At 42.2% G+C, this 22,793-nt stretch overlaps 1 protein-coding gene across 2 annotated transcripts in view; it reads right to left on the bottom strand.

The window, feature by feature from the left end:
- The window catches only part of FGFR3 (fibroblast growth factor receptor 3), a 42,435-nt gene extending 20,221 nt beyond the window's left edge, over window positions 1-22,214 (bottom strand). For both annotated transcript variants that reach the window (XM_066621106.1, XM_066621107.1), the window contains exons 1-5: window positions 22,067-22,214; window positions 12,954-13,008; window positions 8,349-8,529; window positions 7,359-7,482; window positions 5,697-5,887 (exon numbers count right to left, since the gene is read on the bottom strand). In XM_066621106.1, coding sequence (XP_066477203.1) covers window positions 5,697-5,887; window positions 7,359-7,482; window positions 8,349-8,529; window positions 12,954-13,008; window positions 22,067-22,169 — 654 coding nt within the window. In that variant the 5' untranslated portion in view covers window positions 22,170-22,214. The remainder of the gene's footprint in view (window positions 1-5,696; window positions 5,888-7,358; window positions 7,483-8,348; window positions 8,530-12,953; window positions 13,009-22,066) is intronic.
- Window positions 22,215-22,793: the final 579 nt, after the last annotated feature.

Below are 22,793 nucleotides of genomic sequence, written 5' to 3'. Positions count from 1 at the left end.
CAGGTAGACGTTTAGGAAAATTTTGCAAAGGTGATATTTTTGAAGGGTCAGTGGCTCATCCTCGTTCCCTACCACAACCAGCTGTATAAAATGCAAAAGGTTCCCTTCACCAGGCTCTTACTCTGTCCCACTATTGATGCATGCAAGCAAAAGCATAAAAGTGAAAAATTGCCTCCACAATATGACTGCCTTTTGGTTAGTAAAATGTAAAGTGAAGAAAAGAAAAACAATCAGAAGGGAGAGACAAACAAGGATTAAAGTGCATCTGATGTAAGTAGTTAATTAACACAGACAGTTTCTTTTTTAAAAAATTAATCAAATCATTTTGTCAGAAACACAAACATATAGCAGCTGCTTTAATTTATGCAGTGTCTGACAGTTTTGGTATAAGTGTGCATAATTACAAAAAGACTGCTGCAGGAACCGAGTTAGAGGCACTCCCAGAGGTCTCGACATTAGTCAAAACCATGTGAAAACTTTCTCCTTATTCCCAGATAGGGTATATCTGATCCCTAATGTATGATCTACTAAAGATATTCATAGCGTGATTGCATAAACTACCTATTATTTTGGAGTGCCACAGGCATGTGTCTCCGGCCTAGGACAGTGTTGGCGAACCTATGGCACACATGCCAGACAGGGCACGCAGCGCTGTCTCTGTAGGCACGCAGTGCTGAGCCAGGCATCCTGAAGAGGGGCGCTGAAGCTGCATGTCACTTTATAGAAAACGGAGGCTTTTTCTGAACCCATGTGTTGGGAGGGCGGGCTGCTTCACTCCACCCCCTCAGCTCACTGCCCTCCTCTCCCTTCACCCCCACCTGCCCCACATTTGTTTCCCTTTTCAATTTTGCCTTCTCTGCAGGCTTAAGGTCCCTGTTTTTCCCTTTCCCAACTCTCCAGCAGGCTCAGCCAATCAGCATCCAGCAGGCTCCTGGCTTTTTCTGTTGGAATGGCTCAGGGCCCTTCACTGGCTGGCCACCAGCCATTCCTGAGCTGCCCTCCTCCTCAGCCATTGCCAGCCCTTGCAGCCCGCCTTTCCCTGAGCAGCTCCCCACTCAGTGCCAGGAGAGGCTTTTCCCCCACAGCCGAGGTGACATCCTGCGTGTCTACTCAGAAGTAAGCCCCATTACAGTGGATGAGGCTTACTCCCAGGAAAGAGTGCCTGGGATTGCAGCCTTGGAGCTACTGCTGTGCATGTCTACTCAGTAGTAAACCCCATTACAGTGGATGAGGCTTATTCCCAGGAAAGAGTGCCTGGGATTGCAGCCTTGGAGCCTGCTCTTGTGCATGTCTACTCAGAAGTAATCCCCATTACAGTGGATGAGGCTTACTCCCAGGAAAGAGTGCCTGGGATTGCAGCCTTGGAGCTACTGCTGTGCATGTCTACTCAGTAGTAAACCCCATTACAGTGGATGAGGCTTATTCCCAGGAAAGGATGCCTGGGATTGCAGCCTTGGAGCCTGCTCTTGTGCATGTCTACTCAGAAGTAAGCCCCATTACAGTGGATGAGGCTTACTCTCAGGGAAGAGTGGCTGGGATTGCAGCCTTGGAACCCACTCCTGTGCATGTCTACTCAGAAGTAAGCCCCATTAGAGTCAATGAGGCTTACTCCTAGGAAAGAGTGGCTGGGATTGCAGCCTTAGAGCCCACTTCTGTGGGTGGGGCTTTTTAAAAAAATATATCTTCTTGTTTGAGAAAATGAGCAGTGGCAAGGTCTTGCAGCCACCCCCTCCCTGACAATAGTTCTTTACCCAGCATGTAATTACGTCTGTGGAACTCTTTGCCACAGGAAGCAGTGATGTCAACTTGCCTAGATGCCTTTAAGAAGGGATTGGACAAATTTCTAGAGGAAAACTTCATTAAGGGTTACAAGTAATAGTGGGTAAAAGATGTTAATGTATGAGTTGTTTTTTCTAAACTAAAACCTCAATATTCAGGTTAAATTGCCACGTTGGCACTTTGTGATAAATAAGTGGGTTTTGGGTTGCAGTTTGGGCACTCGGTCTCTAAAAGGTTAGCCATCACTGGCCTAGGATAAGTGCCAGGGTGGCAAAGAGAACAGCCTGAACATATATTTCTCTTGACCAAATTTGATATTAGGAGGCAAACTGAATTCAAACGGGCAACTTTTTTTCTCCGCTAGCCCCCTCCTCCTTATTTACCCAAAGACACCTCATAGAAATTCCCTAAGCCGATGCACTATGCTCACTGCCATTTTATTGCAAAGCACTGGTTCAATCTCGTTTCCTACTCGCAGGGGGGAAAAAAGATCTTTTGTGGATCTTGACTTCAGTCAATGACTCTTTTCTGCTCAAATGCAAATTCTAGATACAAAGTCATTTGCTAATACAGTGTTTTGGCTTTCTTGAGCAACAGTATGACCCAATCAAGCCCTTGGGTTGAGATCCCAACCATTTTCTCATCTCTTAATCCCATTATCTCTTCCCAAATACTGGGAAACAGTGACCCACTCATGAGAACTGGGGATGAGCTCTTAAAGAGTTGTCAGGCATCAAAAGCTCTTATTGGACCAAAGATTTTTAATTCCAAATGAATCCAGAGACTCAAATTTTGCCAGTTAATCTATGGAGAGAAAACCCTATAGGATATCTGGCCAGAGACACCCAAATAACTCATTCTATTTTTGCTAAACTTGGGTGTGGTCCACACACTTTGGTAGTGTATGCACCACACACTATCATCCACCAGCTATCTAAACATCACCTTGCCAATCTCAGCATCTCGGAAGGTAACATGCCCGTTTGACCGTCCATTTACTCTTGTTCTCTTCACCTCTCACCTCCTTCCCTGTGCTTGCCTCCTTTTCCCCTTCTTAAGACTGGATAAACTCCTGCCCAATGCCTGTTTACGTCTTGAAACCTTTTTGAATTGCTTGCTTTTGCCTTTTCCTTCTCATCTGTGTATGAGATGAGATACACATTCCAAATTCATTTGGTTTCTTTTGGAAGCCTACTGAACCTTTGCTCCCTAGTTTCGTGACTCTCTCTCCATCTCTACATGTTCCAAAGAATTATTCCTTCCCTCATGCAGCCCAATGGCAATCGCATTTATTATTAAGAAAGAAACCACTTTTCTCCACCCTCTGTTCCTGGTCTATATGCCAAACCTGCTCTAAATTCTATGTTCTAGCTGTGTGTGTGTTATTTTTTTCAGTCTATCTTTAAGCAGTTATTGGTATGAGCCTGGTAACCAGTCCCAGACTCACTGAGGTAGGGTCCATCAAACAATTCATTAAACAATCCATCTAGTACTCTGGAATAAGACTCTTCAATGTTATTTCTGGGTGAACTCTGACTTTGGAGTTTCAGTATAGTACAGTATAGTGGTGAGCAAGCTTTTCCAATGTGAACAGTAAATTGATTTTTGACTCAAAAATCTTCATTATCTGTGTCTAAATTATAGCAAGGCAAGCAGCAGCCACATCGTCACATCTCAGTTCCTGTTTTTAGTTCCTGTTCCTCCTGTTCCTCTCATTTCCTTTTTCTTCAAGCTTAGTCTATTGCTTCTTCCATCTCCTTGCTCACCCCAAAAACCTTCATTCCCCTTCTAATCCTTCCGCTCTGTAGGTAATCCCCTCATCTCCATATATGCTAATATACTTTCACGAGTGTTTGATGTTCCTCCTAGTCGCTTCCCTGTATCCTCACATTTCCCTGCCCCTTTCAGGAACTTAGGTTTCTCCCCCCTTATTTGGTTATTCATTGTTACCACATGTGGTCAGAAATGTATACATACATACATATGCACACAAGCATGAATGTTCTTGTGGGTCTTTGGGATGTCAGCTTGTAACACTCTAGAGCAGGGGTGACCAAACCCCAGCCCTGGGGCCACTTGCGGCCCTTGAGGACTCCCAATGCGGCCCTCAGGGAGCCCCCAGTCTCCAATGAGCTTTTGGCCCTCTGGAGATTTGCTGGAGCCCACACTGGCCCGACGCAAGTGCTCTCAGCATGAGGGCGACTGTTTGACCTCTTGCATGAGCTGTGGGATGAGGGCTCCCTCCGCTGCTTGCTGTTTCACATCTGTGATACAGTAGTGGCAGCAAAGGAAAGGCCAGCCTTGGTTTGTGCGAGGTCTTTTATAGGCCTTGAGCCATTGCAAGACCTTTATTCATTCACATAAATTCCATCTCTAATATATTCATTTATTTAAATTTATTCAAATTTGAAATGTAAATTAATTCTTTTTTTTTCCTGGCCCCTGACACAGTATCAGAGAGATGATGTGGCCCTCCTGCCAAAAACTTTGGACACCCCTGCTCTAGAGTAAACTGACATTTGCGAAAGATGAGAAAACCTGATGTAGGTGCAAAGACTAATATATATTTGGGCATAAGTGTATAATAGTAAAGAGGGGGAAAACCAAACAAGAATGCAGCCAGAAAAAAACAACATACAGTGTTTTAAAAGGTTATGTGTAACATACATAGTTAAACCTAAAAAACTATCTGTTTCTGGAGAAAGTGAAAATATGGAGAAAAAATTTACAGTTGAAATTAAAATTATGAAGTCAGGTCATTAACATGTGAATGAAAGGGGAAAATATGAGTGAGCAAAGTTTAGTTGACAGTCATCAATGTAGGAATTTTTCATTGCAACTGATTCTTTAAAAAACATTTACTATTTTAAAAATTAGCAAGGTAGTAAGATTGAGACATAGCATCAGTTGACAGGATCGAATATGACACAAATTAATTTTAATCACTAGCAGCTTAAAGTGTTACAGCTCATTCTTGCAGTTGCTAAGCTTTTGGGACAGAGTCTAGGGTTTACCTGGTTTTGATTTGAGAATGTGGAGCCAAAATGATTTTTCGGCTCTGCCTACGAAATTGTTGGCTCTACATAGATATTCGCCTTCATCTTGTTCTGTCACATTGAACAGACTTAGGTTAGCATCGGCTTCAGCGTTTTTACTGATCCAAGACTGCAGAATAGACAGAAACCTGAACTTCAGTAAACCAAAACAACATTCTTCCATCACACTTAGAAAGACAGACAGGATTGCTTTTTTCCCCTTTATTATAGCTTGCATGTTCTTTTAAAGTACAAAGATTACTTCAGGCACATAGATGGACCTGCAGAGGCAAGCAAGCCTTAACCCTGCAAAAACAAAAAGGTATCGGGTTCTGTCAATTAGTCGCGTCCAGTGTTCTAGTTGCATCCTTTTCTTCTGGAGATTTTCTTTTTTAAAAAACCAAAAACAAAACAGAGCCTCTACTTTTGTTCATTTGAAAAGCTGTCATTAGATAAAGCAAACATTTTCATTGTTTTTGGTTTTTATCCAGAACTTACTTGCCCTGACTACTCAAACAATGGCTGGGAGAGTAACAAGGTGTACTGGAAAAACAGTTAGCATTTGCTGGCTCAGATGGTGAATCTGAAAGTCCAGTTACCTGCCAATGTCCCATTAAAGATTTACACTTTTTATACTACCAGGCAGGATTAAATATTCAAGATTTACCACCTAGTCTCCCCTCAAAAATATCTGTCAGCTTGGTATGCAAAAACTTTATGTATGACTTCCTGTAGATGTTGCCCATTTTTTAAGAATGGGCCTTTTTTGTCAATAATGGCAGCTGTGAATATTTCTGGACCATTCTTCAGGTGTCTCAGAAGTACACTTCCGACCTCTAAAGTGTGACAAGATGTTAATTGACCACATAGCTGTGTACCAACCTTAAGGACAGTGACATAAGGAGTCCCATCTGGTCCATATTTACTTCCATTGACCTCTACGTGTTTCAGCCACTGGATATGAGGCTGGGCATCACTGTATACTTTGCAGTGGAATTCAACATCGCTCCCAATGACCACAGTCTGGTTAGCAGGCAATCCTGCTTGGAGAATAGGTCGGTGGGGTGACCTTTCTACATAAGAAGAGAAGAAAAGGATGGACTTATTCTTTACTAGTACTAAATAAGGAAGCTTCTCTATAGGGTGTTTCCAGCTAAAAACCCCAACTATATTAGTCAATGCTACTGGATGAATAAAGTATAGACAGCTAAATGACAGACTCAGGCATACTTTCCGAGAACACTGATGAGGTGATGCTGTTGCTTTGGCAGCAAGGATGACACTGACTTCTTATTCTCCACAGATTCCAATTACAGACTATGTAATAACTACAACAGGAAAACAACTTGGTCTAAGCCAAGAGACATAAGAAAATGACAGGCACACTCCAAAGAAGCATATAATAGTGGAGAGATAAAGCAACAGCTGGTAAGTACGGATGACCTTCCTGACAAGTCTCAGGGAAAGAGAAATTTGTTACATACACCTACAACCTACCCATGTATCCATGAGAGAGAAAGGCAATAAGGGAGGGTAGTGCAGGCAGTACCAAAAAATACAAGTTTTGCCCCAAAGGAACTCAAATTCAGCAGACATAGTACATTGTAGAAATATGGCTAGTGTGCAAATACTGACTTCTCTCTTTCCTTCTTTGCTTCCAAAAAGTTTTTGTTTTTTGTTTTGCTTTAAAGAGTGTGGGAATAGTTCAGGGGGGGCCAACCTCTCAACTTTAGGTCTCCTGCACCTAAAGTGGCTGTTCCTTGGCCCCTGGAGACCAATCCAGTCTCCACTAGCTATAGGGTTCCTTTTTCTTTAGGGTTCCTGGACCTTTAACAGTTGTGCAGAAAAGAGAATTTCAGCAGGTGCAGCTTGTTATTTATGAGATGACAAGCTGCATCTACTGAAATTTCCTCTTCTGCACATTTGTTAAAGGTCCAGGAACCCTAAAGTTGAAAGGCCACCCTGGAATAGATAAAAGAAGATATACAGCTAATGGAGACTGGATTGGTGGGCTGCAAGAGCAGGAGACAAGGAACAGATGCTATTGAGATGTGGTAAGGCATTAACAGCACCTAGTACAGATATAGCACCATTCTTCTGGCTTTGGAAGTCTGACCAGACACTGCCCACGTGGATTTAGGTTTTTCCCTATAATAGGCAGAGATCTGCTTTACATAACAGAACACAAAAATGAGTGCCTGTTCCTCAGCCAGAGCAAAGATCTTTAGGAATGCCATTCCAATTGCCACAAATCATGCTTCGTAGATACTCCCAAGGACACTTGGGTTAGATAGTGTAGGGGTTTTGAAAATTACTTATGTGGTTCATTTTCAAAAACCTGGGGATATCTGAGCTGAGCTAACATTACCCTCAATGGTCCCAAGAAGGCCAGTAATAGGGACTGCAGACATCTGTTTTGACAGGTCTTGCAAAAACCCCTCTATATAAGTCAAGGCCTGGTCTAAATGATCTAAACCAGCTCTACCTCACACCCACAGCTGCCTTATGAACAGTGATGCAAACAGGGAATTAAAGAACACTCACCAAGAACATCCAGCTGGTATGTGTGCCAAATGACACCATGTTGGTTCTGCACTACGCAGGTGTAGTTGCCTCGATCTGATGGAACCACGCTCTCCATGACAAGGCTCCACTGCTGATGCCGTAACTGCAAATGGAAATAGAGAATAATCAGAAGTTGATCTTGTTTGTAGGCCTCATCTCAGAAAAACAAACAGCGACATGAAAGTTGAAAAAGTAACATTACTTTGAATTCTAATATCTTCAAATGAAGAAGCACAAAGTAGCAATATTGAAGGTGTTACAGGAAGAAGCAGCATGGCAATCTTGTTTGGACCACTCACTTTCATAAGTGATCAGAGCAGGATCACTCAACCAAAAAGGCAAAATAACAGCAGAGGAGCAGCAATCTCTCCACACCTCTTATATAAGGCTCCACTGTCTTCCAGCCACTTCTTCAAACACAAAGCATGACCTGGGTAGGTCATGCTGTAAGCTGAGTCTTCTTCCAAATTGCAACATGCTTTGCCAGCTTGTATGTTTGAACAAAAGGCTAGGCAGGAAGGAACAGGAGCTCAAAGTAAGGACAGGGTCCCTTCCTTTCCTCCCATCTCTCCCTCATCCCAGCCTCGTTAAGTGGCTGGACAGACAAGGAAGAGGTAGTGGTAAATACAAGAAAAGAAAAAAGGGGGTGCCACTGCCTGAAGGAGAAGAGGCAGCAGGGCTGGCACACCATCGTACAAGGTCAAATTCAGACATCATTTCCCCCTGGACCAGGCCTGCTATTGCCTCTTTATGAATGCCTGGCCAGGGAATCAGGGTGTCATTTTTAAGTTATTCATATAACTACACTCATAACTCCAAACTTAATGTCTAGCAGTTGTGAAAGAATATTGTTAATTTTACCCATCGGTGTGAAATAAATTCACACTGATTTTTGTGGCAAATGCATCGGCCTAGAGAGGTGAAGGAAAATGGACTGAAGTGCAGTGTTAGTCGACTGGGGTGTCTTACTTTGATGCCCCCAATCCGGTGCTCTCCCTTGAACTCTTTGCCATTTTTCAGCCAGTATATGGAAGGTGAGGGATTGCCAGCAGCAGGGCAGCGAAAACGAACAGTGTTTGCAGCAGGCACAGCCAGAAGCTTCCTTTCCATTCTCTCACGGCGGGTCCAGTAAGGAGCAACTGTAGACAAAAAACACAAAGAGCAATTGAGGAAGCACGCTATGTCAGCTGGCATGCAGCAGAGTCATCTGTTATGTGGCATGGCAGCTAAAGTGCTAAAATGACTTTAAGCAAAATCACTGTCAGCTAAAATGATTCCCACAAATAAATACAAAGGTAATTGCATTTCATTATTACTTTAAGTGGTTTGTGAACGAGTCCTTTTCTCAGAAATACCAATGCAGCCAGCACAATGAAATCAGGCAGTCCCTACAAGTTGGTATCAAAAATAAAGACTGTCTGAGTGCACATGTGCTATTTTCAGTGCAGCACTGTGCTTAGCCACCAAGAACTTCAGAGACCAGAAATGAGTTACAAAGGAAGAGAGGAGCCAGTGGGCAAGCAACAAGCAGCAGCAAAATGTTCCACTTCAAAGAGTACTTTGGAGCAGGTCCTGCAGAATGCTAAAACCAAAATGCCAATACAGGAAGTACTTCAAATAACTTCCTAGCGATGAAAGAAAGCATGTGGGCCCATTCCTATAATCGGTGTGCTGCGTCTGTGCCAATCATTCTAGCCTACATTAACAGCAAAGTCATGTGTTTGGCACATTATTCAGCATGCAAACCAATTCATTTATAGTGTCCCAAGTAATCCTAGCTCAGATATGCAAAACTCAACTGGGTCTCCATATTTTACTTAGCTTAAAGAATAAGCTACTTCAGTTGTAAAGATCCATGCTACTTTTGAACACAAAAGTTTTGAAGTACCAACATTTGTACAAGTTTTCCATAATCTGCTTTAAGCAGACAGCGGTATTTCTTCACAATGCTATGAATGTTACATAAAGACTCCAAATTAAGGCGATCGAAGGAGAAAATACATTGTATGGTATGATTAAAAAATCTTCTACAATGTAGTTTCTATTTAAGGAAACATATCCATTTGCACAATCCAAAGCTATCAACCATGGCACCTTTCAAAGGCAACCAGAGTCTCACAGCAGGCTGAATTTATTCACAACAGTGGGGTAGTTTATAATAAATCAGGATGAATGGGGATGTCCACCACATGGAGTTTATGACTGGAAAAATTCATAGGCTCCACTTCTATAAAGGGGTAAAAAGCAAATCAATTTCTGAACTCTTTTTGCAGTCCCAGAAACTCATTAAAGTTCTGAAGCACCTTAATGACCCACAGCTCACAAAAACCTTAAGTATGTGATGTTCACAGTGCTCATCAATGGCTGATTTGCAGAGCTTCTTTTCTCCTTACATCCAAGCAGCCATGCTAGAGCAAACTGAGGTCCCCACAGAACTTCTCCGACACCAGGACTATCTGCCACTGACTCTGGTACTAACTGAAGCAAAGAACCTTCAGAATCTTCCCTTCTGAAAGTGCTGAAGGGCAGTGACAGTGAGCAGTCCTAGGTCAAGAGAAGACTTAGCTTGCTCTAACATGGCCAGTCAGAGGCTAGAAGGAAGGAAACTGCTGGGTCCCAGTATCTGAAGGAAAACTGCCCTGGTCAACTTAAAGGGTTCTTCAGCAGTTGAATGGCAAAGTACTTGAACCCCACAGCTTCTTTCCTTCTTTTAGTCTTAAGAGTGTGCTGGACATGACTGAGAAAGCTGCTGATGAAGCTGAGGGCAGCACACAAGAGCCAAGAGCAGACTTGAATGAAGCGATTTTAAATACGACATTAAGACCCACTGAGCTCAATGGGATTTACTCCTAGTAAGAGTTTAATTCTAAGCAGATTTTACAGACTTACATTTTGAGAACTAGACCTTAAGACCTGTGAAGAATTTTAATGAAATAAAAAAATCAATTTCTATGCTGCCCCCCAATATCAACCACAATAAAAAATATAAAGTATCAGAGTGCCAAAATTAAAACCTTTTATATCTCATTCCCCCCAGCTTCTAAATCCAGGCGTGTGCTTCTTAGAAATGTTGAAACACAGTTCCAGTTAGAAAGTTATATACTCAAATCTTTCCTGCAAATTATAGTTCTCCCTAAGTTCATTTTATCATTGATTAGATGTTTTTATTGTATTTTGCCTTTGGGTCACATTAGGGTCCCTTCAAGATGGCTAGCAATTTTAAAAATACACAATATAATAAAAGTAAATTTAAAAAATAACCAGAAGATCAACCAAAAGTCATCACAACAGTGAGGGACAAAAAAAGCTGACTTCTGATTTTTTAGTGTGATTATTCAAGTCCAAGAATAAGAAACTGTTGCTTCAAAGGACTAAATACCAGCACTAAAAATATCAAGGACTTACCAGTCCCTGACCTTACTCCCCCGCAATTCCACTTGCCTAGTTCAAAAGATAAACAGTCTGTTTTTCATACAATTCAACATGACTTGAATGTTGGGATTTTTTAAAATGCAGCAACCAGAGGATCAATGAACTCTGAGGAGTTTGCATAAAGGTTCCAATTCAGTAGTAAGCTCTGGGAGGAATTGGCAAGTCTGGCACATGCCCTAATCCAGACCATTAGCAATTACATGGAAAGGAAGGACCATCAGGCTCACTATAAAAGCCTGTTCCTGGCTGTACTGGTGTAACATCTCTGTGAAGAAGCACCTCACAGCCTTGTTGGTTCCAGCTCCAGCTGCATTGCTGAACTCAGCCTATTAAGCCTGTGCTCCTGCTGCCTATAACCCCTTTCCATCTTTCAAAGGTGACAGAAATGGACACTCTAAGGGTCTAAAAGCACATGTTAAGCTATTTCTGCCCAACGTTGCATATATGCAACAGGGACGAAATGGGTACATCTGTGGGCCAGGCAAAAATGGGTTAAACAGATAATAATGTACGATCAGGTGAATCAAACACAAGACACTGACATGTGGCAATGAACTTCTGAAAAAAAAATAACATCACATGCTAAGGCAGTTTTCAGCCTTGTGTGGGACTACTTTGCTTTCACGCATCCTTCCTGAGAAGGAAGGAACTGCTCACAGCTCTGGAAAAGAATCTGGTTATAATCCAAAAGCTAAAAACAAAACCACACACACAGCACCAGGCCTAATGTCTGCAGAATCCACTTTCAATTAAATTCATGTTACAATAAATATGTTATTCTAGGTGCGTTAATTGCCACTATAATTCTGATCACCAGTGGCAAGAAAGAATTACCTCAATGTGACACCGTTAAGGAGACGTCACAAAAGTTATTTTTGTATCTTTCAAACCACAAATGACTACCACTGGTACATGTTAGTAAGCAGAAAGGCAAATAAAAAGGGTTTGTAGGCTTATTTGTAAGGCTGAAATCTCTTCAGGCATTTGGTGTGCCTGCTAAGCCTCCAATTCTATCTTGCTTTTTGACCATTTTAAGCAACTCACTCACCCATTTAATACAGACAATCCATGTTCATGTGTAATTAAGGGCCAAAGTACACATAAGGAAACATTTTTTTTATTTTTCTGTTTTGAGACTTACAACAGCACACAGGGAAATCATGGCAGGGGACTGTGATACTTCTTCCCCGCTGTAGCTTTGGTTGGGTTTGCGCCCCTCCTTGTAAGCTATTTCCAGAAGGAACAAAACTTTCCTAAGCTTTTCTCCTTCCAGAAATAGCACAGGGGAGGGGCGCAATCCTGATTGAAACCACAACAGGGGGAAGTATCAAAGCCTTCCTACCCCCACCCTGGTTTCACTGTGCTCTGTTGTGCAGTACTTTAAATCAGCCAAAACATGTGTTTCTCCTAATATGTAGTTTCTCCAGTTTACAAATGCTTCCCTGCAATTGTATTCTGAAAAAAAAATTCCCTGCATACATCTCAATCTCTGCTTGAGATTTATGAATTCTGATACTTTTGAAGCTCAATCTGTCCTCCCCCCCCCTTTTCTTTAAAGAAAAAACCTTGAATCTGCCTCTTCACTTATGCACCTAGAAATGTGGATGCTTGTTCCAAATGTTTCTGGATGCGTTTGAAAGACCCTCCTGTGAAAGGCTGGCACTTGAGCATAGCACAGTGAGGGGAATGATACAGTCTCCAAAACACTGAAAAAGGAGTGGAAAGTAAAGATTTCTCTTAGCTGTAAGACTTCCTAGTCATGAGCAACACAATATCCTCAGTGACTGAGCAGTCCCCTCTCAGAGATGACAGGAGGTAAGAACACAGCAAGGCCCTTCCTTCCTACAAGTCAGTCAGTGACAACCAGAAGAAAACATCTGGACAGTAAACAGAAGAGATGTCTTCAGATGAACTTTTAACTAAATGTTTTCCACAAGAAGTGGTTGGAAAACATCACTGAGAGGGAGGTACATTTTTCAACACTGCCAAATCTTTCTTACAAGTACAGAACAAGACACAACACCAGTGTAGTTAATATTGAAAAGCAACAAGCTGAAAATCACTGGTCAGTCTTATCTGCACTGGTGCAAACCCTACTGATTCCAACAGTCTCTAGGCTTTCCCCCAAATCTCGCACATTTACCTCTATCTTCAGATGTATCATCATCATCTTCATCATCACCTGAAGATGGAGAATCTTGAAAAAAAGGTGGGGAGAAACATAAATTACTTTGTGAACATGAAATACTTCATTAAGTTTCTAACATTAAATATTAACTGGTACAGAGTTCAGTGAATATCCCAATAAAGCAGCAAACTTCTGAATGCAATTTGCTTTTTTGTATTCTCATACAGACATAAAAAAGGTACCCGTGGATAAAAAAGTGGATCCACATAAAAAAGTGGATACTACTGTACAAGGCTAAACTAAGCTCAGAGTCTCCAACTATGGCAAATACATGATCTTCAGAAGAAAGGAGATGAAAAAATCACAGAGATGTGATCAGTTGTTGTCTAGTGTCAACTTCAGGAAGTTAAAAAAGGCAAACGTACCTTTGGTACATTTCAGGTTGTTTCAAGAAACCATTGTAAAATGCCTAGATAAAGTGCACAAGGACATTGGGATTAAATCTATGTTTCTCAGTGGCTACCATGGATCCCTAACTTAGATTTCTACTGTCTAAGGATGCTATCCTTCAATAGTTACTTATGCCCATTTCCTTGCATAACAAAGTTGTTTTATAGCACATGGTGTGCAAAAAAACACTTTTAGAACAACTCCATTTCCTGGTTGTTTACTCTTTGTCATTACTGTCACCTTTTCCAATCTCATTTAATGAGGGAGGGGCTTTGGAGGCAGGCAGGTGGTTTGCTTAACTGATGCTTCTTTAAACAACCCACTATTAAACTAGCATCTCTGGTCCCTTGTGGAGATGCCTATTAACAGAATTTGCCACTTAAATGCTGGATAACATAACTTTTACTGTACTGTATACAACTTCTATCATGTATAAAGATGTACCAGTTTCTTCTTTTACTGATAACATTCATTATCAGAGTCTTCTGAGCACTCCAAAAACCCATGTGAAAGTTTTCTTTGCTAGCAGTTCCAAAAATTCCCTGTTCAGAGAGCCAAAGCACTACAATAAAGATACTTCCTTATTCGGGTACAGTATTCCTTTAGCATAAAACAGAAGTGGGAAAACCCAATGAAACCCTACTTCCACTGCAGAAATAACCCATACAAAGATTCAAATATTTGGGTATAAGGAAAATTAGAACTTTCTGGTGAAATTCTGGTGAATAAGAGAAAAACAAAAATGGAGTAGGTATGTAGCCTGAAGAAGTGGTGAAATATTCAGATATGTGAATTAGTTAATACCCTCAGAAACTCTGCAACAGAGTCACATCAAGATCATGAGGCAATATTTACAATAATGGATTAAAGAAGCAGTGAAAAATACGTTTTAACACACAAATGTAAGCTACAAAAAAATAAAAACACCTCTGAATTCTCCTCAGTTTAAAGTTTCATTCAACAATTAAAAAGGTACTAAGCAAATACCCAGCTCCAATACAAGGGCTCTCCTCAGTTCTCCACAGCAAATTCATTGCAGAATCATTCACTGATGCAATAGGTGAGAAAAAAAGTCAAATATGCCTCCTCATTGTACGACAGGACACTCACTTGGGTGCGCACACCCTTCCCTACCCTTATATACCCATCTCTTCTTTTAGAGAGACATGTGGTACAGTAGTGGTAGCAGCTTTTCAAAAAGGATATTTCTCGGCCCTGCTACCTAAAGTTTTATTTTACTTAGTATTAATCCTGGGACCTACCATTTGCAAAACATGCACTTTTATCAGCAATGAATGGCTTCTCTTCTTATGGCAATGGACAATTCGGACACTTGGAGCCCGAGTCACACATTAACACCACAGGAATGGCTTCTGTCACTAGTAACAGGCTTCTGTTACTGGTAATGAAGAGTCATGTGGATTGATAAAGTTAAAAAACCAACAGACTATGTGAATTGGGAAAGGTATGTCCCCTGGTGAGATTAAGGGTATGCCCTACATTTACCTCAGAAATCCCTCTGCCCCTCTAAATGTCTGATTTTCTTTTTCAAGCAACATAATGTGTATTTTCCGGCAAATCTGTAGCCCTGTTCAGGTGTTCACCCCTGCAAAGGGATCCTTCAAAATGGTCTACAGTCATAGAGAGAAATTCTCTCCACATTCAGACAAAATGCAGACTGTGGGGAGGGTAAGGCTAAGTGGAATGTCATTAGCAAAAATTGGGATAGCACATTCTTCTCCAGAGTCCCTCACATGCTCCTCCTCTACAGCATAGGAACAAGCAAACAGGGTATTGTGTTTTTTGTGCTTTGATTTGACATCTAATTCATATGCGCACTGGTCTACCCCGTATACTTCCCTTTTAGCAGGGCCCACAAATTTTATGAGCTGGTGAAATAGCAAACTGGTGGCAAACATTTTCTCCGGTTCCAGTGCATATGCTCAGTGTGCATACATCAGCATGTTTCCTGACTGAACCAGGTACATTAAATTGCATCCACCAGAAAAAAAAAAAATTATTGTCCTTGATAATGTAAGTCCCAAGACAGGTGCATATAGCCTTGAGAAGCAAATTTGTTGTGGATCTGTAGTTATCCAGTCTAGGGGTTTGGCATTCTCCAAAAAATAATTGAGCCCTGAAGTGATCTATTCTTCCTGTTTCCAGGAGAAGTCATCTATGCAGCATGCCAACAATTACAAAGCCACCCACCTCTTCACCAGTCTATGGAAAGTGGACTGGCTGACCACTGTAGCAATCATTAAGCCACTCTCAATAGCACTTAAGTCTAAAAAACCAAAACAGACTGACAGCTATCTTTTTAAAGTTGCTGGGCAAACATTTAAATGGTTAAACATGCCAAGTGTCAGGGAGGGAAGAAGGTACCTGGTGGAAAAATCATGCTAGAGCAGTGGTTTTCAACAGGTTTGTTGCAAATGTGTCTCAGGTGTTCTGCAGAGCAAAGAGATAGACAGCAGTGGAACGGCGCAAGAAGTGACTGCCTGGAGCCTCATGGGGTAGCAAAGTAAACCAAATGGCCAGTGAAGGGGCCGGAAGCGGATGCTTTGTGAATCAAGCTGTGGTGCACTTAAAAGAAGTGTCTGGAAGCTGCTGCTCTAAGGCTCATGTGGAGCCCATGGAAGAAGCAGCCAGAATCTTTGAGCCTCAAATTGGACCTAGTGCTGTGTTTGGCACATACCGGCTTCCCATTCCTACTCTCTTCGCCAGAAGAAGTGCAGTTCTTGTAACAATATCCTGAGACCTGAGAACAGAACGTCTGGTGCCCTGAGTGTGCAGTGGATTTGAGTGAATCACATCCCTGAGGGGACCTCTGAGTTTATTAGACATAGATAGATTTGTAATTAAAAAATAGAAGTTAGATTATGACAATGAATCATTAAATGTAATGTAATTAAATGATTCATTGCCATGTAATTGGCAATAATAATGTATGTAATTGTATTAAATTAATTTAATTAATCAATAATGTAATTGTATTAAATTTAATAGTACAGGAGGGCCCCTGTATCCACAGATCCCATATTTGCAGATTCACTTATCAGCGGAGAGGGTCCATGCACCCCCTCTGGCATGCTCCCTCTGGAGGCAAGGGGAGCCCTGGAGGGTCCTCTGAGCACAGCAGGGGCTGCAGACGGATGTCCGCGGCCTCTGCCAGGCTCAGACTGGGTCCAACAATTTAAAAAATGCTACTTCTGGCTTCACAGAGAAACCAGAAGTGATGTTTTTAAAGTCTTATAAGGAGTTGGGAGGCCCGAGGAAGCCCAGGAAGGCTTCCCTGGGCCTCCTAATGCCTTATAAGGCATTAAAAATCACTACTGGTTTCATGGAGAAACCAGAAGTAGCTTTTTTTCTCTTTTTTTTAACTGTCTTGCTCAGTTAAAGGGGAGCACAGCTCTCTTCTGGAGGGTGGGGGTCATTTCTTGGTATCTGTGGTTGCAGTCAACCACGGGGGGGGGGGTCTGGAACAGAATCCCCGGGGATACCGTGGCATGCCTGTATTATTAATTGTAAAGAAATAATTTAACGTAAAAAAAAACAAACTGATGGTATGCGTGCCTTGACAATTTTACCACCTTGTCAGTATGCTGTGAACAGTGGCACAGCTAAGGGAGTGCAGGGGGGTAGCAACTGCACCAGACAAAAAGCTTTAGAGAAACAACAAGCTGAGCTTGACATTAGTAGCCAAAATTGTGAAAACTTTGGTATGTACAAATAATACCATTTATGTTATATATCACTGGAAAGGTAATTTAATGCAGAATGCAATGAAATAAAATGCACTGTAATACTTTATTCTATCAAAAGTTATGGCCAATTAACCAGAAAATAAAAATGCAACTGTCTTATGGAACAAAAAGTGGATTTCTTTAATTCTAGACTGACCTATGAGACACTGTTCTGAGAGCCAATGAGATGTTATTATGACACAGCAGGGAACCAATAAGGTGTTAATATGAGTCAGCTCTCATTTCCATGTATCATACCTCTGCTAACTGGGTAGAGGCACTTTTCAAGTGGTACTCCTCTTATATTTATCAGGGGGAGAATAACTGTACCTCTTCACCCTAGTATAGTGTCTATAACCAATGAGGGGCACACTTTATTTATTTACTTAAATTTTGCGGGCAGTGGTTCGCCCCCTCCTGAAGAAGCCCTCCCTGGATTCCACTGTGTTGGATAACTACCGGCCAGTCTCCAACATCCCGTTTCTGGGCAAGGTAATTGAGCGGGTGGTGGCGTCCCAACTCCAGAGGGTCTTGGATGAAGCGGATTATCTGGATCCTTTTCAATCTGGCTTCAGGCCGGGCTTTGGGACGGAAACCGCCTTGGTCGCCTTGGTGGATGACCTACGCCGGGGACTGGACAGGGGGAGTGCGTCCCTGTTGGTCCTGCTGGACCTCTCGGCGGCTTTCGATACCATCGACCATGGTATCCTTCTGGGCGGATTGGCCGAGTTGGGAGCTGGAGGCACTGTTTTGCGGTGGTTCCGCTCCTACTTGGAGGGTCGGTCCCAGATGGTGGTGCTGGGGGATGCCTGTTCGACACCCTGGCCCTTGAGATGCGGGGTGCCACAGGGCTCAATTCTGTCCCCCATGCTATTTAACATCTACATGAAACCGCTGGGAGAGGTCATCCGGGGGTTTGGAGTGGGGTGCCATCAATATGCCGATGACACCCAGCTCTATCTCTCCTTTCCTCCAGACTCCAGGGTGGCGGTTGAGGGCCTGGAGCGCTGTCTGGAGGCAGTGAGGATCTGGATGGGGGCTAACAAGCTGAAATTAAATCCGGATAAGACAGAGGCTCTCCTGGTTCGGAAATCCTCGATGCAGGTGCTGGACTATCGGCTTGCGCTGAATGGGGTTGCACTCCCTCTGAAGGAGCAGGTCCGCAGCTTGGGGGTCCACCTGGACTCACAGCTGCTCCTGGATTCCCAGGTGGCGGCTGTGGCTAGGGGGGCCTTCGCTCAGCTTCGGCTGGTGCGCCAGCTGCGGCCGTACTTGGATTGTGCAGACCTGGCCACCGTGATCCATGCCTCTGTGACATCGAGATTAGATTACTGTAAGGCGCTCTATGTGGGGCTGCCCTTGAAGACGGTTCGGAAACTGCAACTAGTGCAGAATGCGGCGGCCCGTGTGGTTACTGGAGGTAGGCGGTTCGACTCTGTCGGTCCGCTTCTCCAGCGGCTGCATTGGCTGCCCATTCGTTTCCGGGTCTAATTCAAGGTGCTGGTATTGACCTTTAAAGCCCTATACTGCTCTGGACCAGGGTATCTTAGAGATCGCCTGCTCCCGTACAATCCGGCTCGTCCTCTTAGGTCATCAGAGAAGGCCTTTTTACAAGTGCCGCTGCCTAGGGAGGTACGTGGGGCGGCTGCAAGAAATAGGGCCTTCTCAGTAGTGGCACCAACGCTATGGAACTCCCTTCCCCCTGACTTAAGAATGGCTCCCTCTCTTGAGACCTTTCGGCGAGGCCTGAAGACCCTTCTGTTTAAACAGGCCTTCTGAGTCCTCGGCCTTTTAACATCTTTTTAACATCTTTTAATATTTTTTACAGGCCTGATTCTTTTATGACTTGCTGCTGCTCTATGCTCTTTTTTACCTATTTTTTTTACTCTGATTGCTGTTTTTTTATGATGTGTTAATATGTTTTTATTTGTTTTTAAATTATGTTTTTATATGTTGTAAGCCGCCTTGAGTCCCTTTGGGGAGAAAGGTGGGATAAAAACAAAGTTATTATTATTATTATTATTATTATTATTATTAATAAATTTTGCAATGGGGGGGCAAGCAAATCTTCTTTGACCCCCAGGTAGCAAATAGATGCCTTAGCTATGCCACTGGCTGTGGGGAGGTGGCAGAGCAAGTGGTGGCAAGCTGCTGGGGGGAGAGGGTGGGTTTTCACTTTTTTAAAAGCCTGAGCATGATGTCACTTCCAGTTGTGACATCACTTCTGAAGCATTATTTTGAGCTCGGCATTGGGCTACACGATCATTAGCTATGCCACTGATTATGAGCTGAAAATTGCTGTGCTAGCATCAGAGCCTGTACCATTTGCATGTCAGCAAGAGAAACAAAAATAGAGGGAATTGACAACAGAAAAAGACGGGTTCCTGGAAGAAGGCAAAAGTGTCTTGAGTCTATGTACGATGATGAATCCCTACTGAACAATCTTTTTACACTCGTTCCATTTCATGCCAACAGTTTTAATTTCTAATTTTTTAAATATTGAATTGGTAAATTTAGGAAACTTATTTCACAATTTGAAGCTGTTGCACAATTTCAATTTTCCCCAATTCTGAACCAAGAGTTTTTTTAAAAATGAATCTTTGCCAATGCCCAGTCCAAAAGTAGTTGTGCTCAGAAAATTAATCAGCACTGTCCTATTTGGCAAGATCAAACACAGCATTAGAAGTTCTTGTTGCCAAGGGCCAGGCACATGAAATTTCAGCAGGACTGCTAATGAAAATACAAGAAGGGTCATGTTTACTGCTCCAGTATAGCTACCGGAACTCAGTAATTTCAGTCTGTTGTAACATGAAAACTTTAGGTATTTTTGCCATGGCATATCTGAATCTTTTCTTCTTCAGTTATGAAGTTCTTCAAATTTAGATTTCCCTAGAAACCACAACTGAACACAACATTCCAGGTGAGGGTGTGGCAATGAAAACATAATATGCAACAATATATTATTTTCAGTTCTCCTACCTCCCCTTTCTTTTACAATGCATAATGGAACTGCCACTATACAGAGAAAATATGTTTCCAATGAGCTTTTTATTTAAAATTAAGAATTAGTTTTGGGCATGTAACTTGTCAGAAAAGATTTGGTAACCTGACTAATCAATTATTGGTCAAATAATTTCTAAGCATTCACTTTGCTCTAATAAAGACACTCTTATCATCAACTGGATGGATACTTATGTTATGAAAACAAAATTTGTTAATTTCATTGTTTCTCAGAAACAGTTAGCTTGATTTCTATAAACATGAAAGGTTCATCGAATGATTTTTCTTTGGTTTTTTAAGCTGGAACAACAGGGTTAGGTTACAATTTGAAAATTGGGAAAAAATGAAACTAGTACAGAAATAAAGTAAAGTAATAGCAACTATCAGAAAAGCAAAGCTAGTATCAGTATAACAGCCAAACTGGCCACAGGCAAATTCTTCAGGCATTCTAGGTATCAACCGTTTTTCACCTTCTTCAGTGACATTTCCCAGATCAGACAGGAAAGCAAAGGAAATAAATGTCAGTTCCAGAACCGAGCAAGCTAAGACAAAAATGAAGGGAGAAAGCAGACAGGGAGAGCCGCATTCTGGTACAATGCTCTGCACTAAATGCAATTCTACTTTTGAGCACCAATGTAAAAGAGAGACAAGGGCATGGGGAAGTCCCAGACCTCACAAGGAATTGGGGAGAGGCTCAGTACAGGTCAGAGCAATGCCTGCTCGTCTTTGGAGTCAGAAGATGGTTGGAGAGTTTTCCTTCTCCAGAGTGAGAGGTTGGCTGCATGAGGAATGGTGTTGTAGCAGAACAGAACCGCTGTAGTAACTTGCAGGTAGGTTCCGAATGGTTGTATACATTCCTGGAAGAAGTTATCCCAGGCAACATGTGCCCAGAGCCCCCAATGACCATCCTGCTGAGTTTGCAAGATCACAACTTCCTGTCTTGCTTCAAATAAGATTCCTTGTGCTGTTCAAGGGCTCCAAGAAAGTAAGTAGGGGGCGGGAAGAAGGGTGAGTGGGTGTGGGGAAAGGCTTGTGGAACAAGGTACCCACTACATCTGCTTTCCACATGTACATTCCCACCCTCCAGTTTCTAATCCAATGCTTTTCAACCAGTACCACTAGCAGAACTTCACACTGTGGCAGGATGATCCTTGGTTCTACTGCCATGATGTAGACCATAGACACTGTCACACCTAGGCCAACCTCCCTGCAAGTAGAATTAGCTAAGGTGGTGGCATGTCAGTAGAGAAGATATAGCTGTGCCGCTGCATGGCCCTTCCAAGGAGATATGCAGTTCAGGGGAGAAGGGTGCAAAGCCTGAAATCCCTGTTCAAATGAATCCACAGGCCGTACTTTCACTTTTGTGCAAAACTGGAAATAGGAATTGGAGAACACACACAAAAAAGTCAGGATTGCCTATCACGTGGACAGGTTATGGCCAATTCCATTCCAAGTCAGAAATAATACCACAAACCAAGTCTAAACAAAAGAGAATTCACAAAACACTAGTATGCAAAAATTTAACTGTGTTCTAAGGATTCTCTGTTATAGCCAAGTGAACAACTGCTGGCAATTCCTGGGAGACAAGCTTGTATAGAAGTGAAGAGTCTTCAGCTTCTTTGTATTGAATACTTTCAAATTCAGGTCTTAAATTTAGGAAGTTATAACCTAAGTAAACAGAAGTTATAAAAACTTCACTTAACATGAACTAATTATACACCAAAATTCTATTGATCAATATCATACAGTAGCTGTCTATTCAAGAGTTACCCAATTTTCAGATCAGGTTAGAAACTGATCAGGTTTCTAACAGGTGTCAAAGCGACAATACCCATTTTGATTTGGGGACAAGATGCACATATGAATTCCAACGATTGTGGAAAGCTGACAAAAAGCAAAGATAACAGAATTAACTTTTTACTCACGCGCACCTGTCACTCGTACTGTAAAGTTCCTGAGAATTTCCACTGAGTGCCTCGGCTTACAGCTATATAGGCCAGAGTCCTCATAGGATACGTTGATGATCTTCAACATTTTTGGCCCAATATGCGTTCGGTTAGTAGGTGAAATCCCAATGCCATCTTTATACCAGAAGACAGACATAGAAGAACCAGGAGTATTACAGGGAAGCTCGATGGTATCGCCACTTCCAAACACCAGTTCTTCAAGGAAAGCAGTTTCTTCTTTCTTTAAATAATCTATGAGGGAAAAGTAAATTGAGAAAATGTCAGCAAATTTTTGATTATTCAGAATATACTGGAAAGATGCTTACCAAATGGTAGGAATGTATATGAGAATACAGTCATAATGACAGTATACAGATGAATGGATGGGTACCAATCTCCACTCCCTTGCCTGTTCCTAGTGGCTTTTGATAAACTTCTTCTGTAGCTACTACTTCCTCCTATGCTTCTTTCCCTCAGCGCATCATGTGGATTGTTTCACTCCTTGAAGAACCTGCCACCTCCTCTGCTTGTCTTTATTGTGTGCATTCTATGTTCTCCACTGCTTCCATTTCCTGGAAATTGTTTTATGCCAATAAAGGTCTTACGGCCCAATTCTGAGCTGCACTGGGCTGCAGCGGCACCGAAAATAGCTGTCGCTGCATCCAGTACGGTCCAGGCAGATGCCACTGCCTCCTCTGGAGAAGGAGACTTT

The sequence above is a fragment of the Tiliqua scincoides genome, chromosome 3 (assembly GCF_035046505.1).
Source record: "Tiliqua scincoides isolate rTilSci1 chromosome 3, rTilSci1.hap2, whole genome shotgun sequence".
In the NCBI taxonomy this organism is placed as follows: Eukaryota; Metazoa; Chordata; class Lepidosauria; order Squamata; family Scincidae; genus Tiliqua; species Tiliqua scincoides.
This window is presented reverse-complemented; position numbering and strand designations above follow the sequence as displayed.